The sequence below is a fragment of the Pinus tabuliformis genome, chromosome 3_1, assembly GCF_031772625.1.
Source record: "Pinus tabuliformis cultivar Carrire ecotype Pingquan chromosome 3_1, CPIR1, whole genome shotgun sequence".
In the NCBI taxonomy this organism is placed as follows: domain Eukaryota; kingdom Viridiplantae; phylum Streptophyta; class Pinopsida; order Pinales; family Pinaceae; genus Pinus; species Pinus tabuliformis.
This window is the reverse complement of record NC_142301.1, coordinates 943,850,514-943,866,677: the sequence shown is the minus strand read 5'-3', so window position 1 is coordinate 943,866,677 and position 16,164 is coordinate 943,850,514. Positions and strand designations below refer to the sequence as shown.

Sequence of the window (16,164 nt, the reverse complement as noted above, 5' to 3'; positions counted from 1 at the left end):
AGACAATATTTGTCACAATCCAACATTGGCCCATGGTTGAGCATGGTTTATTTTCATATGAAGACAATCTTTGTCACAATGTGATATTGGACCATGGTTAACCATGGTTGACCATAATTGTTTTTCATACTAAGAAAATCCTATGATACACCCTCAGATAAATATTATAAACCAAGGTATAAAAACCCTATGATACATATTATAAACACTAAAATAAACATGGTTAACCATGATTGATTTACATATTTAGACAATATTTGTCGCAATATGACGCTAAGCTATGGTTCACCCTTGGGCTTATAATATCAATCCCTTGGGTTATAAATCTAAGGGTTAAACCCTTGGGTTTAATATTATTCCCCTGGTCTTTAGTATTAATCCCTTTGGTTTATTATTCCCTTGGGTTTATAATATCAAGCCCTTGGATATATTAATCTAAGGGTTCATATTCCTATGGTATAATAACATTCATAGAGTTTATAATATAAACCACTTGGGAATATTAATCTAAGGGTTTATATTTCTAGGGTATAATACTATTCATAGGGTTTATAATATTAATCTCTTAGCTTCAATATAAATCATGGTCAAAGAAGGGTTTATATACCTTGGATTTATAATATTTCTACCTTGGGTTTAATATTATTCCCTTTGGTTTATAATACCTTGGGGTTTTAGTATTAACCCCTTGGGTTTCGTATTCCATTGGATTTATAATATCAATCCCTTGGGTTTATTAATCTAAGGGTTCATATTCGTAGGGTATAATATTATTCATAGGATTTATAATATTAATCCTAGGATTTAATATCTTGTTGGTTTATAATCATGGTCAATCATTTTCAGCGAGCTTTATTTTAGTGTTTATAAAATCTATCTTAGGGTTTATATTCTATAACCCCAAGGTATTACAAACCCAAGGGAAATATTAAACCCAAGGAATGAAAATTATAAACCCAAGGTATATAAATCCTAAGATAAATATTATAAACCAACGGGAATAATAAACCCAATGGATTATAGACCCAAGGGATAAATATTATAAACCCTCAAATAAACATGGTTGACCATGGTTGATTTTCATATTGACACAATATTTGTCACAAGGCGAAGTTGGTCCATGGTTGACCATGTTTGATTTTCATATTGAGACAACCTTTTTCACAATGTGAAGTTGGACAAAGATTGACCATGGTTGACCATGATTGACCATTGTTTATTTCCATATTGAGGTAATCTTTGTGAGAATGCGACGTTGGAACATGGTTGACCATAGTTGATTTCCATATTGAGACATTTTTTCACAATGCAACATTTGAACATGGTTGACCATGATTTATTTTAATGTTGAGACAATCCTTTTTGACAATGTGACGTTGGGCCATTATTGAGCATGGTAGATTTTCATATTAAGAGAGTTTTTCCGCAATGCGACATTGGACCATGTTTAACCATGGTTGACCATGATTTATTTTCATATTGAGAACATCATATGATAAAACCTCAAATAAATATTATAAACCAAGGTATATAAATCATATGATAAATATTATAAACACAAAAATAAACATGGTCGACCATTATTGATTTACATATTGAGACAATCTTTGTGGAAATATGACGTTGAACCATTGTTCACCCTTGGCTTTATAATACCTTGGGATTTTGGAATTAATCCCTTATGTTCATAATATCAATCCCTTGGTTTTATCAATCTAAGGGTTAATCCCTTGGGTTTAATATTATTCCTTTGGGTTTATATTCCCTTGGATTTTTAGTATTAATCTCTTTGGTTTATTATTTCCTTGGTTCTATAATATCAATCTCTTGGGTATATTAATCAAAGGGTTCATATTCCTAGGCTATAATAGTATTCATAGAGTTTATAATATCAATGCATTTGGTATATTAATATAAGGATTCATATTCTTAAGGTATAATATTATTCATAGGGTTTATAATATTAATCCCTTAGGTTCAATATAAATCATAGTCAACCAAGGGTTTATATAGCTTGGATTTATAATATTAGTCCCTTGGGTTTAATATTATTCCCTTGGGTTTATAATACCTTGAGGTTTTAGTATTAACCCCTTGGGTTTATTATTCCCTTTATTTTATAATATCAATCTCTCCGGTTTATTAATATAAGGGTTCATATTCCTAGGGTATACTATTATTCATAGGGTTTATAATATTAGTCCTAGCATTTAATATCCATTAAGTTTATAATCATGGTCAACCATATTTATATAGGGTTTATAATATTAATTCCTTGGGTTTAACATTACTCTGTTAGGTTTATAATCGCTTGGGTTTAATACTAATAATCCAGGAACTATAAATCCTAGGGAATAATATTAAACTGTATGATTAATATTAATCCTTTTTGTTAAATATTATTCCCTTGAGTTTATTATTTCCTCATCCCAAATAAAAAAGGTCTCATACACCATCTTTTATCCAATTATCACAATACAAAATAACTCCATACACCAATTTAATGTTTGATTAATTATTACCCTTAAAAATATATTATTGTTATTATTATTAAATGTATACTTTCTTTCCTTTTGAATATTTATTATCTTATATTTTGTATTTTATATTAAAATTTATAAGAAATAAACACTTAAATTCCTCTCTCAAAATAAAATAGAGTTAGAGTTCGCGACAATTCTTGAGTAATTAATACCCATAAGAGATGTTAAAGATTATGGATTATGGAGAATCTCATGTCTTTTATATGGGCTTTGAATATTGATTCTCTACCTTTTAATATTTTAAATAAAGAATTATAAGAAATAAACCCTTAAATGCTCCGCTCGAAAGAAAACCGAGTTATAATTGTAGACAATTCCAAAGTAATTAATTTTTTTCATACACTTTGAAGGTTCTGAATTATAGAATATCCCATCTCTTTGAAAATTTGATGGATTAATTATTTAATAACAATATGCTTAAAAAAAATCATTAAACATAGACACCATTTCACATGTGGAAAACAAGGAGCACCCCAACCTTTTTATGACGAAACTAACTAGCCAACATCAACTCATATCTTACCAATCTAACAACCAAGAAAGAGACATTATAATTCCAACCGGTCATCTAATGGATTTGACATTTTATAGAAACTAAGTTGGAAAATCAACTTCAATCCTAATAACCTTAAAAAGGTTTCATACCATAGTGGCCTCTAATGTGCTCAAGAACACCCAATAATCTAGACCGCTTTGAATAAAAATATCCTAAGTCATATCCATGTGATAGACATGAGTTCAATGTGAAATAAAAATACACACACATCTCAAGAAGATGTAATGAAAAAACTTGTTCAGTAGTGGCCCAAACAGAGCTCCAAACCTAACGTATGTGATAGCTTTATGTACATTAATCCCCATCATACATGAATGAAATGCGATAACAAAATTTCATGGGGGAAATCAAATTTCATGTGAGTTAATATGTATATCTATTACTCCATAGAATGTATAATTGCATTGGAATAATATATAAATAAGGTGAAGGATATACAGATGTGTCTATTACTGGGAAAAAAGAATGGGGAGATCTAAAGGATTGAGGATAAGCGTAAATTGGAGTGTTGAATTCCTTTCAAGTAGGTCAACCACCAACATTCGTAGAGTTCATATTTTAAATTGGTATCCACGAACATTGTGACACGAACATCCAGACGAAAATCTGTTAAACAAATAAAAAATGAGAGATAAAGCTTTTGACTAAAACCTACGATGTGACTTGGAAGAGGAAACTGAAATGAGAGATAACAAAACAAAGAAAGTATATTTTATGCCCAAACTAACCGGCTAATAAATAATAAATTTGTATAAATAATAACCTACAAAATAATGAAAGATATTGCTTATAACCCTACATCACATGGAATATTGCTTCTCTATTTCTTGAAGCCAATTCTCCCACACATATCATTTATGTATATTAGAAGATGAGATAGATGATTTGATAACAAACATAGGGAAAAGGCTAGAGCTGAAGGAACACCGTGAAAAAGAACTCACCAAACATACATAAAATCTGTTGTTAACATCAATATAGAAAGTCATAACTACAAAAAGATTCATAATACAAAGATGTCTCTCCTTGAAATTGACGATGGGCTGCTTATACCTTATTAAAGGAGAAATACAACAGATAACTCAAAATAGATAAGTCATTCAAAACTAACCACTTTCCTCATTAATCTAATCTATATATTCAGGACCCTGTAAGGAGTTCTACAAACAACTTTGCAAACATACCGGGTGAAGTTAGCTGCAGAAGATGCCCATCTGTGTCAGGAATGTGCATTGAATTCTTCTCTCCTCCAAGGGTGCACTACCTGTAATATGGCATGCTCAATAAAACCACTATCTCCTTTTTAGTATGGTTGATACTACATAGGGTCTTCACATTGCATAATATGTTTCTCACATCACTCTGCAAGATGATTTTTGCAACCACTAGTGAGAATTTAGGCATCATATTCATCATTTTTATACTGAGTTCCTTTACCAGAGAGGGCTCATCCACGCCAACTAATAGAGGAACAAATCCTGAAACCTATTCAGAGGAACAAATCCTGAAACCTATGCTGAATAGTTCGATTTCATTACACTGAAAATTCCATCGATGTCTAAATATTGAAATCCTCCATCCATCGTTTAAATACTTGAAGAAACAACAATATCAAGCCTCTGCATAAGCTGAATATAGAGAGAAAAGAGGAATATCTATGGGGATTAAAGCTTAAATTATTGTACTTATGATCTGTTACCTTGGTGAGCCACATCGTAAGATTAATCTTTCAAAAAATTATGGGATGTTAATGAAGGAAAGGCAGCCCACCATAGTACAAACTAAATTACCTAAGTAAATTCTCTTGTGAGCTTCAAGCTGATCTAAAATGGAAAGGAGGTCATCCACATAAGAAGAGAGTGAATGGATATATCGTTTCAAGTATAAATGCTTGGGATTGACCTTACTAAAGAATATTATATCAAATACAACATATTAAAATGTTCACAGAGCTGAAGCTGAAAATCATGGACAAAATTTGTTTCATCAACAATTCACAATTCTTTTTTCTAGTTTGCACAATGATATTGATCAACTAATTAAGGGAATTGTCACGAAGAGCCTCTTCCACTATTGTCATGCATTAAATTGAGGTGGAAAAATAACTTAGAGAAAGGCTCTCTCTCGTATCGAATTACGCAATTTCCACTTCTCTCATAGAAAATGGCCAAATAATGAGCGACGGTATTGAAAAACGTGATTTTCATGATTGGGGATTTCAAATTGAATTCTGCAACTTGCAAGGCTTCTCCCCCCACTTTCACAACAAACGACCACAAAAGGTGGATCACTATTGAAAAACATGATTTGCGTTGTAATAGCCTTTGTTTATGGTTTTCCTGTAGTGATTGGATCATGGACACAAGCTCGACATTATCAAATCACATAATTTTCACGATTGGGGGATCTCGTATCGAATTCAGCAATTTACAAGGCTTCGCCCCCTACTTTCACAAGGAATGTCCAGAGAAGGTGGAGCCTTATTGACAAAGGTAATGTGATGTAGGCGCTATGGACCAATTCAATTCCATTGTCCACGTTCCCAGGGACGATCGAATTGATTCATTTTCACAATGTAATGCAGCCTCCTCGAAATCGCAGTTTTGGATGTGATATTCAGACAAAGAATATTAGCTGAAGAATCCATTTTAAAATTCAACGCAAGCTCATCCACTTGAGGCCGAAATAGGAAGCCTTCGGCTAATTATTTATTTTTCTACATGCTAAAATTAGCATTGCTCGTCACAGATTGCATATTACAGTCGTTGTTTGTTTCCAAATTAGCTCGTCACTGCTACTTTCTTAGCTCTTATCCCCAAAAAGGATCAGTCTGAATCGCTATCAGATTTCAGGCCTATTGCATTATGCAACATTCTTTTCAAAATCGTCTCTAAAATTATTGCGGAGAGAATGAAACCTGTCCTCAACTCTTTCATATCCAGGGACCAGCATGCTTTTTTAAAAGATAGAAACATTCTTGACGCAGTCACCACGACACAGGAATGCTTATTTTCAGTTTTATCAAAAAACATTGATGCGGCTATTCTTAAGATAGACCTGGAAAAGGCGTACGACTGTGTCGATTGGGGGTTCCTTAGAATCCTACTGGCCAAAATCGGTTTGAGGTCTCAGGGAATAAACTGGGTGATGGCATGTGTTGAAAATGTTAAATACTCAGTTATTATCAATGGCATCCCTTCATCTTTCTTTCAGGCGGAGAGAGGACTGCGCCAGGGCTGTCCTCTCTCCCCTCTCCTCTTTATCCTTGTCATGAATACTCTCAGCACCCAGATCAATAAAGCAGTGGCTGATCAACGATGCATGCCGATCAAGATTTGTAAGAATATATACCTTTCTCATAACTTGTTTGTCGACGACATTCTTATCTTTGCCATGCTATGCAAATCAAGTTGGCTCTGTCTCAACGAGATCTTTCAAAAGTTTCAATCAGCATCGGGCTTGGTCATAAACAGGATCAAATCCATGTTGTATCACAATGACTCTAATCAGGAGTTAGCTCAATGGATTGCCGCGTTGTTTGGTATTAATCTGGCATCAATAAAGGAAGGCTTTAAATATTTGGGTTTCTTTCTCAAAGCAAAAGGGAACTGCAAACAGGACTGGTTATGGCTGATTGATCGTTTCTATAATAAAATTTCAAGATGGGAGATGCAATTCCTATCTCTGGGAGGCAGACTTATCCTGGTACAGACTGTCCTATCTCATCTTGCGGTTTATTGGGCACATCTTTATTTTCTTCCCGCCTCTATTATTAGCAAAATGGTCTCTTTAGCTGCTAATTTTCTATGGGGAGGAAGAACTTATCATTCCAAGATACACTTAGTTAAGATGGACTCCATCTCAAGACCGAAGAAGGTAGGTGGTTGGGGCCTTTTACATATGAGGTCCTTTGGCAAGGCCCTCCTCTGCAAATCTCTCTATAGAGGCATCTTCGGTGAGGGCAAGTGGAGTACCATTATCAACCAAAAATATCTGAAAGGAAGGAGCGTGGTATATTGGCACAGGAGGAATACTCTGGGTACAAAAAGGGGATCAGCCATCTGGCTAAGCTTCAGAAAGGTACAGGTTCTCTTCTTGGGATTCTTAAGATGGCGCATCTCTAGCGGCTCTAGCATCCATATTGGTATTGATCCAACTGTGCATGGACTGGAATCGCTGCTCACTCCCGAACTGATTTTCTTCTTGCACTCAAAGGGTCTCTTTACTTGGAATAAATTGATAAAATCTTGGTCCTCATCTTCTCCAATATGGATGGACGGAGATGATCTATGTCTGCCTCTTTCTCTTCGACCCATTTGGTGTTCTACTGTTAATAATCTTGTAGGTAAAGGTATCAAACAAACAGGTACAAAAGATGAGCTGGTATGGTCTATGCGGAATTCTACTCAGCCTGTTCGTGTAAAGGATCTATATGCAGCTGTTTCTACTAATCTTTCTCCGCTTCCAGAACCCATATTTCCTTCCAAATTCTGGAAAGCGTCCTGTCCACTCAAGACGATTTTATTTTCATGGTTGATTTTTACCAACAGGAACCTCACATGGGAGGTTCTTCAAAGGAAGGGATGGATGGGTCCGGGAAGATGTCCCATGTGTTTCCAGGTGTCCGAATCAAATGCTCACATGTTCTTTCAGTGTGCTGCATCGTCCCAAATCTGGTATGATCTCTCTTTATCTCATGGTTTTCCTCACCAGGCTTTCTCATCTGTACAGGAGGGCTTCAAATGGTGGAGTGATCAACGCCCAACATGGCGATCGTTATTCATCCTTACGTGCTGGTTTCTGTGGAAATGGAGGAATGCTCGCATCTTTCAGGAGTCCAAGGCGCCCATTGCCACTGTTCTGGTCTATATATCTGCTTTGGTTGAACCTGCTAGTTAACCTCTAGTCATGGTTTTTGTCTATATTTCACTGTGGTTTATGTGGATCCTTTTTTACATGTGGATCTTCCTCTCTTTTCTTTGGATGGTTTTTAATCTATGACTTATCATGATATATCTGTTTAGATATCTGGACAATCATTTTTGTAAGAGCTCAAAACTTTTTAGTATCAGACCTATCTGTTTTTATCTACAGGATGAGACGGCCATGATGAGATGGCCTTTATATGTATCAGACTTTTATATTCTCTTAATATAAATTCATGGTGCTTTTCTCTCGGAAAAAAAACCATAACCACATTAATAAATGTGGTTGATATACGCGGAAGAGGTACATCAATCACATGCACAACCACATTAGTAAATGTGGTTGATATAAGCCAAAATCATATACATATGATTATTATTATTATGATTATTATCATAAATCAATATTAATACTATTATTAATTAATATTATTATTTTAAATTAATATTATTAATTAAATTATTATTATTATTATTAATTAAATTTAATAATATTATAAATTAACGATAATTAATTAATTCATAATTAAGTAATAAATAATAATAATCAATTAATTATGAACTCATCCGTTAATTAATAATTTGTTTAATAATTAATTAAATAGTTCATTAAATAATTTAATAATATTATTTTATTAATTATTATTATTAAAATAAACATGTTTGATTTTCATATTGAGACAATCTTTGTCACAATGTGACATTGGACCACATTTATGCCTGCTAGATCATGATTATAAACTCAAGATATTTATATTAAACCCTGGGATTAATATTATAAACCTTACGAATAATATTAAACCCTATGAGTATCAACCCTTAGATAGATAAACCCAAGGGATTGATTTTATAAACCCAAGGTATATAAACCTTAAGATAAATATTATAAACCCAGGGAAATAATAAACCCAAGAGATTTATATATTAAACAAGAGAAATTAATATTAGACCTTATAATTATAAATCTAAGATATTTATATTAAACACTAGAATTAATGCTATAAGCCTCATGAATAATATTTTACCCTAAAAATATAAACACTTGAATTGATAATAAAAAAAACAATAATAATAAAAGATAATAATAATTAAATATAAGTATAATTAATAAATTAATTATTAATTAATAATAATAATTAATTAACAATAATTAATTAATAAATTTAATTAGTAACCGTTTCGTGGTATGTTGTTTTATATCTCACATATAATTCAAAATCTTTAAAACTTATCCTAGATCTAGCAGTACTTTAGTAGTGCCTTATATGTCCCCAAATCTTACAGTCAATAATCACAACTTGAAAAATAAAAAACCTTGGACATGAATATCTCCACTATTCAAAGGTTGCCTAAATATTTTGCTTCTTTGTGATTTAGAAGATAATTATAAGGGAATAATAAACATAGCTACTATAAAAGAATGCTAGCTTTAACAAAGCTTAATCAATTTAAGTTATTCCATTCCCCAAAGAATGTCATCTTCCAGCATGCTTATAACTTACTTTTGCATTAGGGTAAGGGAAATTTCCATATCATAAAGGGTTATTCCATTCCCCAAAGAATGTCATCTTCCAGCATGCTTATAGCTTACTTTTGCATTAGGGTAAGGGAAATTTCCATATCATAAAGCCCATGGAGGCTATGGTTAGTTTCAACCGTGTAGAAATAAATGTCTCCCAATAAACAATGAGATCAAATAAGGAAAGAGGAAACAATCAATCAAGAAGAAAAATATGATGGAAAATAAATTAGAAAGAAACAAAATGATGATCAACATCTCTCTAACTTACTTAAAAGGCATTGAAAGAGCTGAAATAAAAATAAACGATACTCGGATAGGAATTGATGCCATGAAGTTATTTACCTCCTATTCAATTATTGAATCAACGAAACAATGGACTAATGGCTTTGAGATATTTTTCTTCTTGATGCATATTCAATAAATGCAAAAGAAAATTACCGAGAACCAACAAATGCTTATTCACTTGGGATTTCAACTCACTTGGGATTTCAACGTCCATCCCAAACCCTCATAATCTAGTATTACTCTGTCTTTAGGGTAAGGGCGTTCTCTAGAAGGTTACAACTCACAAAGGAAGCCCGCGCATAACTAAATGGTTTCTTAAATAAACAAAATTTCAATGGCCTCTTACTATCGTGGAGGAAAGAACTAACATCATTAATGGTTACACAATGAATAATCCCAGTGACAATGGAGCATAAGACAAGAAAATTGAAACAAAAGAATATGTACATTGTATATTTCGTACAAGTGCAAAGTGACATGTGGTGTTGCTAGATGGCAATAATGTTAGCCCGCTGAATGCCAGAGTTGACATGTGACACTCGTGCTCTCAGATGTGATAATATACCGATTATTCTTAGATGTGATTCACATTTTTTAATGGAGCTAACATAGGAGCACATAGTTGCAATTATATTACATAACCGACAAATTTTATCATTTTCCACTTAGTTTTTCAAAACTCTGTGCAATCTAAGTCATCTTAAACCCACAAAGATGGAAGGCTTGTTGGGTATACGACCAAAATCCCACATTGACTAGAAGTGGGAAGGATCATGGGTATATAAGGATGGACAAATATCTCCATTGGTTTGAGGCCTTTTGGGGTAAAACCCAAAAACAAATCCATGAGGGTTGAGGCCCAAAGTGGACAATATCATATCATTGTGGAGATATGTGGTGTCCAGAGTCCTAACAAGTGGTATCAGAGCCATGCCCCGAAGTTAGCCAAGTGGATGAATCCTCAGAATGCCGAACGAAGGTGGTGGGCCCCGGTAATATCACGATGGGATCTGTGGATGAGCTCAGTTAGACAGGCGATGTGCTCCAGATTCTTCATGGACGTGTCCTGGTCCCAACACGGTGAAGAGGAGTTGTCCTGGGATAGAGCAAGCTCTCGAGGCAGGTGGTGCTTCCATGTAAGGTGTGTGTTTCCAACGCATTGGAGCGGAGAATCCTGGTTCCTAGAGAGTGGACGGATGGATAATCGTTTGAGGGGAGGCTCGATGGTCCTTTTTTCGAAGGGAGGATTGTTGGGTATACGACCAAAGTCCCACATTAACTAGAAGTGGGGAGGATCATGGGTATATAAGGATGGACAAATATCTCCATTGGTTTGAGGCCTTTTGGGGTAAAGCCCAAAAACAAATCCATCTGGGCTTAGGCCGAAAGTGGACAATATCATACCATTGTGGAGATATGTGGTGTCCAGAGTCCTAACAAGGCTGGTTCTGAATCCATGTCTGTCAGAGTGAGCATTCACTCTCATTTGATTTTGCAGAGACCCAACAGATGAGATAATGGTGAAAAGGACTCGCCCTGAGGTATTTTCTGAAGAGAGAGGAAGAAGGAGAAGAAAATTTCCACGGGCATTTCCATGGGCTAGCTGGGATTAGCGGTGGTTACCAGAGGCGTAGAAGCAACTTTGTATGTGATAAGGCTAAGGGACCTCTGTTCATCCTCCCAGGGGTCGATTAGAAACCCCTTCGGCAAACCAGTTTTCAAAAACAAATGAAGGCCAGGTCTCCAAGCTGGCTGACCAGTTTTCAAAAAGAAAATTTCATAAATGAAAACAATAAAAACCCATGGTCAAGAAGTAAGCAGGACAGTTTCATCGTGCTTTCCATCGGTCTATTTTCTTAGATCAACTAAGTTTCTAGTCAAGTGTGAGTATTACCATTTGTTTATATATTTATAATAATCAATAAATAGAAGATTAATTGATATTTATCAAATTAAGTTAAATTTATTTATTAGGTTAAAGCTACTATTTTATTTATTTTATTTTATTTTATAGAAGTGTTTTATATTTTATAAAATAAGTATTTATTTTAATTATTTATTTTTGGATTAATCACATTGTTAGGATTCATTTTTGTCTTGAGAATAAATTGATTTTAAATGTTGACAAAGCTTAAAAATGTGATTAATCCGAAAGATTCATATCTACATTATAAATCACAAAAGTGTTAGATCTAATATTTATTTTATTTTATAATTATATAAAAATATAATTTTTTGCCTAATTTTTTAACCATGGTTAAGTATGATAAGTGCATGTTTTCTCACTCACTGAACAAAAAAATCACTTTCATTTATAAAATATGTGTTATTATACATCCAAACAAAATAAACCATACAGAGTATGTCAGTTATTAATGTAATTATGATAAATATATTTGTGTTCCTATTACTTATGGAATTTAAATCCTATTTGAAAATATCACATGGTACCAAAGATAGTGTATATATATTTTTAAACATTATTCATTACCGAAAAGGGCACACATAGTTGAGTTATCAATCACTATTTAAAAAGACTTACATGACTTTTCTTCAAGGGATAAAGAGTTACCCTTCATTCTCAAAGTGTAAATTCAGGGTAACAACATTGAATATAATATCGACACAAATACTTATTAATAACATTAAGTTTTAGTAAAACGAGATACATTCAACTCATTTCAGGATGAAAATAGAATAGTATAAGCAGCAAACCGCAAAAGAGCTACTGCTGCCCACTGCATTTCATACGACGGCAGAAAATATTTTCTGAAAATACCGGGGAGAAAGCACGTAGAAGTAAACGTTAGGGATGAAACATAACATAAGGAAATGGATGGATGAGAAATTTTTGTAGAAGAAAGGAAACAAACGTATAATCAAGCAGGTGCAGCACATTGTTCCCTAGAAAATCCGACTTGAGAGTTGGGAACATCAAAAACGACACGCCAATTCCGCTGTTCAACATTTCCGATGATGGAACGAGAATCGGTGCGAGAGAAGGCCAAGCAAGAGAGCCTCGATTCGACTTTCAACAGAACATTTTCACTCAGCAAAAGAAGGTCGACATTATTATCCAAGTGCAGTGTTATGGTGGGAATGTCGACTGAAGACGAAGAAGAAAGGTCATAGCAAGTATCCAATTCGTTAATGGGTATCGGCTGCAAGTTAGGGAGCTGCCCCTGAAAAGCTTCTGTGAGAGCCGTATTAATAGAATCAATGAGATACGTGATCGCTGTTCCCGAGTGGAGGGTCGTTCCTTCACCACTACCAATATTTGTTGCCGGCACTGAGATCCTTGTATCGCCAACGCTGGTTCCCATCAAGTTCACGAAATATAACATCGGGTTTGGCGGATCTTTTATCAATGTGGTGAATTTCAAACCAGGAGTCTTCAGGGCAGCTTCCTTCCCAAGCACAAAGGATCCCGAAGATGCAGATGAGCTGGGAAGACAGTAAGAAAACATTCCGCCAAATAATTCGCTAGTGGACGGATAATTCAACAAAGAAAGTGATCCGCCCCCCAATCCCATCAATCTCGGTTGTGTCAATGTATGGTCGCTTAGCGAATCTGCACAACCGAATGAGAAATAGGGAACATATTGATAGACCAGGATGATAGCATCCGTAGCAAGTAAAGCGTCTGCCTCTGTGTTATCTCCACGCAAAAATTCGAATTGACATCTCAAATTTTGCCCGGAATTGCTACCAGAAATTTGCTGACATGACTGAGAATTGCAAGCCACAGCTTCATATGAGGACGATGCTGCGGGGTCGAAAGTTGGAGCAGTCCACTCGCAACTTTGTCACTGTTGGTGTCACGCCCCAGGCCTGCAGTAGTCTTTCAACCGCTCTTGGCGAGGTGCGGCACCACTGAACACTTTCTTTTCACCAATGCTTATGTTCATGGACTACCCTTAACTAGTTGTCCTATTTAGTTTGTGTTTCTCAACCAAGTAATTATTATGTTTCATTTATAGCAATGAACGCCCATACACATTCATTATCATCAACGATTATACATGAAGAACACAATTGCACAATATGAAGGGAGGGGCAACTCCCTGAACAATGGGTCTGCCCGAATATGTTATATTAATCAACTTTCCAATATTACAAGCTTTACAAGTATACTTGGGAAACACCAAGTTTCATACTTAGCAAAATTTACAATTTGTCACACTTTCGTGTGCCAACCAAAGTTTCTTGCCCAAGCTGTGCAGGCGCACCTTCACTTGAGCTACCAACCACACATCTCAACCGAACCTTGTTTCATGCACGATTGGCAGGCAACCTCACCAAGTCACCGAGACACCCTTGTTTCTCCTTCGCATGGCGGTCTCACCAAAGCCTCCACTGCGTTATGTTTTACACGTTGGGTGGGCGATTTCACCAAGTCTTCAACCGCGCTCCTCGTCCGAACAACGGGCACTCCTACCCATGCCCTCACCCAAAACTGAGACCTGTGTGTTTACCTCTGTGCGGCCTTGCCCAAGGTTGGGCGCATAGAGTTGTGCCTTTCCTTCCTCGCTACAACTTCACTTGTTAACTCGCTCTTCTCCTTACATGAGTGATGATAGCTGAAATATCGATGTCCAAATGCCTCCTCGCATTGTTGTATTTGTAGGGATGGTTGGGCGAGTCGAGCTGTCCAAACTGACTCGTCCACCATGTAATGAAATGCCCTTACTTCATTGCAAATCCTCCATTAACATGGTCGACATTTGCCTAAGTCGTAGGTCAGCTCGTGGGCTAGCCAAGCATGCTCCCCACGCTATAAATTTCATTGCTCTCTGCTCTAATGCACATTATAACTCGTCCCTTCGCACATTTTAGTCGTAGAGCTTCGCACTTCGCATTTTCCAACCGCTCGTCCGCCAAGTCAAGCCGTTAGACAAATCAGGAGGTCATGCCAAGAACGCAAGTCCTTACATCCTCCTCCACCTGAAATTGTTGTCATCATCGACAACATCCCATCCTGGTATCCATCCACCAAGATCATCATCAATAATTGTTTCATCCTTGATTCATGATATCGACTCTTCCACATACTACAAACATCCCTACAACATATGTAGAACCACCATTTCTATCATTTGTCGTCCCCTCCTGTGAACTCTCATCCTTCCTGCCTGCCTGATGCCAACATTTCTCTGGTACACTGCTAGCCCCCATGACTTGAACTAGTCAGGTGATCAGTCCAACTGTCATGCTCAAATCATAAGAATGTCCATCCTTATGCCTTCACCAGTCTATCTCGGATTCTGCCACATCCTGGACTCACCAAGAATCTTACCCATGCTCAGGTCCATGGAAAATCCATCCTATCTGCAACATGTCATGATGCTTAATGCTGAACCATTCCTACACCATCTGTCATACCTGCTCAACCTGCTTTAAGGACTCACTGCCATGAGTAGCTAACAATGAGCCCCATCTTCTATGTCATCTAAGAAGATGTAAAGGGAGTAGAGCCTGAAGGTTCACCCTCACTAATAATCTCAATCCATCTGTCAGGATTCTCTATCTCCATCCTCTGTAGATATGCAACCTGATCCTCCTCATGGACATTCGGTCTCACATAAACCTCCTCGTCATCATCATCATCCTCAACTTCTTCTAGCCTTCTTGACAAATCCAAGATACTATCACAAAGTGTCGTGATAACCAATGACTGCTCGGTAAACTTTGCCTCAACCATAGACAATCGCTTACTCATCCTCCATCTGCATCACTGCCAGTTTACAATCAGGCTTTGTCAGTCCAATGGTTGGAACACCAATGGGTACATCTTCCCTTCCATCGTAAATGTACATCTTCCTCAAATGTGGAACGATCATAGCATCATATTGTTTCAATAATTCCATCCCCAGCACAGCCTCATAGTCATCAATCCGCACTATAGTGAAGTTGACTTTTCCGGTCCACTCACCTAGCGTTGTGTCCACTCTTTCAGCTACACCAAGTACTGAATCAGGAGGAGAATTCACTGTCTTCATTTGTGCCTTCACTGGTACAAATTTTAGCGCAATTCTTCTCGCAACATCTTCACTCATGAAGTTATGAGTAGCTCCACTACCTACCATAGTAAGTACCTTCATACCTTCAATCTTCATCCAAACATACTCCAAGCTATTCCATTTAGGATCTTTCCAAGAGACCACTTTCGTAGCAGCGGCAACACCAAGAATCTACATCATCCCCACAAAAGGTTATTCTTTCTTCGCATTAGATTGTGCAATAGCAGCCACTTTCAGTCTAGAAGGAAAATTCTTCACCGTATGTGGTTTAGCATAAATCCAACACTTCAGTGGCTTCTTCGTCTTCTCATCC

The 16,164-nt window shown here is 36.0% G+C and overlaps 1 protein-coding gene across 1 annotated transcript; it reads right to left on the bottom strand.

Annotated features, from left to right (window-relative positions):
* Positions 1–12,710: 12,710 nt before the first annotated feature.
* Positions 12,711–14,503, bottom strand: LOC149190892 (aspartyl protease AED3-like). The gene is made up of 3 exons (XM_089410612.1): positions 14,307–14,503; positions 14,131–14,187; positions 12,711–13,632 (listed from the first exon to the last, which is right to left on the bottom strand). The coding sequence occupies exons 1-3, from the start codon at positions 14,501–14,503 to the stop codon at positions 12,711–12,713; spliced, it is 1,176 nt and encodes a 391-aa protein (XP_089266738.1).
* Between the last annotated feature and the right edge of the window lie 1,661 nt (positions 14,504–16,164).